The sequence below is a fragment of the Coccinella septempunctata genome, chromosome 5, assembly GCF_907165205.1.
Source record: "Coccinella septempunctata chromosome 5, icCocSept1.1, whole genome shotgun sequence".
Classification (NCBI taxonomy): domain Eukaryota; kingdom Metazoa; phylum Arthropoda; class Insecta; order Coleoptera; family Coccinellidae; genus Coccinella; species Coccinella septempunctata.
The window spans coordinates 13,422,184-13,426,786 of NC_058193.1; the positions used below are offsets into that span (position 1 = coordinate 13,422,184).

Genomic DNA, 4,603 nt, shown 5'->3' on the forward strand with positions numbered 1-4,603 from the left:
AAATTCTATAAATTGGCATGGACAAACAAATGTGCCATGATGTTCACAGAAGGGCAAAAAAAATTGAGAAAATCTTTTCTTATTTTATACAATTTGGATTAGAAATGTCTCTTATTTATAAGTACCTGCAAATAAGGTTACAAATTAGGAGATATTAGGATAATACCTATTTTTTTTTATCACAGGTCAGTAAGAAACTATAGATGTTACTAAGATTATTCGTATCCGTTTTCTTATTCATCGTTGAATTTTTATTTTCATTTATATAACACATTTCTAAAAAAGTTCTTTTTTGGTATTCTTGTTCGTGATCTAAGACTTGTATATTATCGTAATCTACAGCATGTCCTGTGTTATTAATATGTGAAGCTAAAGCACATCTTTCAGGTCTCAGAACAGAATCAATATATATATATATATATATATATATATATATATATATATATATATATATATATATATATATATATATATATATATATATATATATTGAGGAGAGAAAACTCCCATAGGACGCCTCCCCAGGTGGCGGATAGGGGAACGCCTCCCAGATATGGGTGGTACTGGGAAAATCAAATACCCAGGGCGGACCAAGTCCGCGCTGCCTTGCGCGTAGGGAAAGGATCCCAAAGGCTAAGGGAAGGAAAACCCTAAAGAAAAACCAACAAACCGTAGGGTGGTATATGACGCCATTGGGGAGTGACGTCCCTGCGTACCCGAATCACCCAGATCTTCAGATTAGCAGTCTGAGATCTGTAGAATATGATGCTCCTGTAACAAGAAGCGGAAATCAGGGCGGTAGTGGACAGCGGGCTGGTCCACTTCGGAGCCGTCTGGAGGTAGAGCCCGATGGGGTCAGCTGTGGTGCGAGCGGCGCAGCCCCCCGAGAAGGTACCGTAAGTCATGGCCTCGATTCAGGGAATGCTGAAGGAAACCCCAGTTTGGATGAGAGAGAATCTCATCCCACTGGTGCTCCAAATAGACGAGACGCGAGAACGCGATGGACTCAGGAAGACAACATCCTTTTAATGCGCGTTCATTATATAGCTAAAGAAATGCAACCAACAACTGGCAGATCATACAGAGAGTTACTCACCGAAATATGGAACGACATCAACCCACACAGACCATCATACGCGAACTTACTATCAAATCGAGTCAGGTGGCTTTTCGAAAGGGAAAAGTTCACAACAACAGAGCTACACACAATTGCGCAAAGCTTTATACCACGTGGAGCTCCAATAACGGAAGATATTGCTGAGGAAGCACAGGAGAATGCTAGATCACACACACGTATGAGCCTCCAACCATCTAGACTAGAGCGTGAATACTATCGGAACCTCCAATGTTACTCCGGATTATCTTCCAGTAAAAGACCAAAAATACCGAGAATGAAGCAATCAAGAGAAATGCTAGACTGTGTACAGAGAGTGAACAGAACAATGGAAAGATATACAGGAGCTTCCGCAACACTGAGAGAAATGGTGGATTGCGTATACGCTGGAGCGGTCACGGTCTGCGGGGAACTTAAAATAAACATAGGCGAGGGTCACACAACTTACAGTCAAGAACAAACACCGCCTTGGAAATTGAGACTAGAAAAGAAAATTAAAGTCATGAGAAAGAAAATTGGCACCCTACATACTTACCTTAATACTAACACACCAACCAACAAGATCTTGAGAAAAATACGGCAAATCGCCTCGGAATCACGCATCAGAACCAACAGCTCGATCCAACTACTCAAAGAGAAACTGATAGTGGTATCCGACCAACTGAAACAAAAAATAAAAGCATTAGGCAACCGCATTAAACGTTACAATGAAAGGGTAAAGAGGTACAGAAACAACCATCTGTATTATAAAAATCCAAAAGAGTTCTACCGCAGTCTTGACAGCCAAAAGACATCAGAAGGTGTATACCCAAGGAAGGAGGAGATGTTCGAGGAATGGAAGGGAATATGGGAGCGGAGGGAAACTCATGAAGATGGGGCCTTCTGGATAAAGGACGCAGAAAAGGAAACTGAAAACTACGCTATGGAAGATCTGAAGATTATGGAGGAAGACATCAAAAATGTTTTAAAGAAGGCGAACAATTGGGCTTCTCCTGGATCTGATAAAATCCACAATTACTGGTGGAAAAACTTCACCGTTACACACAGTAAACTGGCCGAATTCTTCCAGAGAGCGCTGACAGAGCCCTCCATCATTCCAGAGTTCTTTACTCTGGGGGTGACCCACATGCTCCCCAAGGGCCACATCAGTCCGGACCCCAGGGCATATAGACCAATTACATGTCTACCAACGGTGTACAAAATCCTTACAGGTATAATCACCAAACACCTATGGAGCCATGTAAGCAAACACAAGATCCTTGCAAAAGAACAGAATGGCTGCAGAAGGGATGCCCAGGGCTGCAAGGAACTTTTGACAGTTGACCACCTAATAACGAAGCAAGCGAGAAAGAAGTCGAGAAACATCTCGGTAGCTTGGATCGACTACAAGAAGGCCTTCGACTCGATCCCGCACTCTTGGCTTCTCAAAGTTCTTAAACTCTACGGTGTATCTAAGAATATTGTCATCCTACTGGAACACTTGATGACCACCTGGAGAACAAACCTAATAATCGGCTCAGATACAACACCTGAAATAAGAATATCAACAGGTATCTTCCAAGGCGACAAACTAAGTACGCTGTGGTTTTGTCTTGCCTTAAACCCCCTCAGTAAGCTCCTGAACAACAACCGATACGGATATCTTGTGGACACCAGGTCAAATGTTAAAATCAATCATCAACTGTATATAGATGACCTGAAATTGTACGCTGCGAATGAGGAACAGTTGAGAAGTCTCCTCAGGATTGTAATATCATACACAAAAGACATTAGGATGGAAATGGGGTTGGATAAATGCGCCATAATACATGTGAAGAGAGGGAAGCTGGCACAGGGAGGGGAAATATTTGTTGAGAATGATTTGGCTATACAAGAACTGAGCCAAGGAGAAACTTATAAGTACCTTGGTATCCAGCAAGCGCTGGAAATAAGAACATCTCACCAAAAAGAAGCCTTCAAGAATAAATTTTTTGATAGAGTCAGGAAAATTCTCCGCAGCAAACTAAACTCCAAGGCTATGTTCACAGCACTGAATACGTGGGCTCTTCCCAGTTTAGCCTATTCCTTCGGTGTATTGAGCTGGTCAAGTACAGACCTAAAGGCCATTGACACAAAGGTGCGAGTACTGCTGACCAAATATGGCATCCACCATCCACACGCATCGGTAAATAGACTTTATGTACCTAGGCACCAGGGAGGCAGAGGCCTGCAAAATGTAGAGATGGCCCATAACAAGGCGGTAAATGAATTAAGGAAATATTTTCATTCCAAAACCTCACCGTTCTTTCAGTCAATCTGCCAAGAGGATCATGAGATCACGGCCCTCAACCTGGCATGCAGAAACAGTCCACCACAAACACCAACCCCTGACCAACTATTGGAGGAATGGCACGGTAAACCCCTACATGGTAGGTATCCAGAAGCTCTGAAAGAGAGAAGAGTTAATAAAGATCTATCACTCACCTACCTCAAATGTGGATACCTGTTCCCGGAAACCGAGGGACGTCTCACTGCGATACAGGATCAGGTCGTACCAACGAGAGCATATCTGATGCACATTGCAAAGAAGAACATGCCAACCGATAGATGCCGAAAATGCTCTCAGGCAACAGAATCCATACAGCATATAACATCTTCTTGCTCCATATTAGCACCTCGCGAATACACTAGTCGGCACAATGCTATGGCGAAGGTCTTTCATCAGGCTATTGCTGCAAAAATAGGGCTCATAACCACCACTCGAAGGGTGCACGAATACTTACCCAAGACGATCCTGGAAAATGACGGCTTCAAACTTTACTGGGACAATCCCATGATAACGGATAGAGCAGTGCAGCACAACAGGCCCGACATCGTGATTTTCGATAAAATAAACAAGAAGGTAACCATCATCGATGTAACGGTTCCGGCAGACGACAACATCACAAAAGCCTACACTGAAAAACTCACAAAATACCACGACTTGGCTTTCGAAATGAAAGAAATATACCAACTGAAAATGGTCAAAATTCTTCCTCTAGTAATCTCTACAAACGGACTAGTTGAAAGCCACCTGGTAGAGAACACAGAATTCTTGGAACTGAATCAAGATCTGATAAGTAAGGTACAGAAGGAGGTAATACTCTGGACAGCGAGGATAGTCCGCATGTTTCTTACGGCTACATAGATAACCTTGGCCCCTCTGGCCCGGTTGATCTACAAAAAAACCCAATAATGGTGATTAAAAAATATATATATATATATATATATATATATATATATATATATATATATATATATATATATATATATATATATATATATATATATATATATATATATATATATATCCAGCATACTATGTTATATATATATATATATAATAAAAGATAATTACTAGGACCTCGTTATTATCGATTAAAATTCTGCAGTTGTATTCATGTTGAATTCAAGTTTTTATTGAACTAGAGAAAACTTGGATATAGAAAATCAGTTCAGATTGTAATTTGA

General features: G+C 41.1%; 1 protein-coding gene across 1 annotated transcript; it reads left to right on the top strand.

The window, feature by feature from the left end:
• Positions 1-683: 683 nt before the first annotated feature.
• On the top strand, positions 684-4,280 carry LOC123314020. Its single transcript, XM_044899132.1, has one exon. The coding sequence runs from the start codon at positions 684-686 to the stop codon at positions 4,278-4,280; it is 3,597 nt and encodes a 1,198-aa protein (XP_044755067.1).
• The last annotated feature ends 323 nt before the right edge of the window (positions 4,281-4,603 follow it).

Bases quoted from the DNA above. Each gene is read 5' to 3' on its own strand.
- LOC123314020 (XM_044899132.1), top strand. From the start codon at position 684: ATGACGCCATTGGGGAGTGACGTCCCTGCGTACCCGAATCACCCAGAT.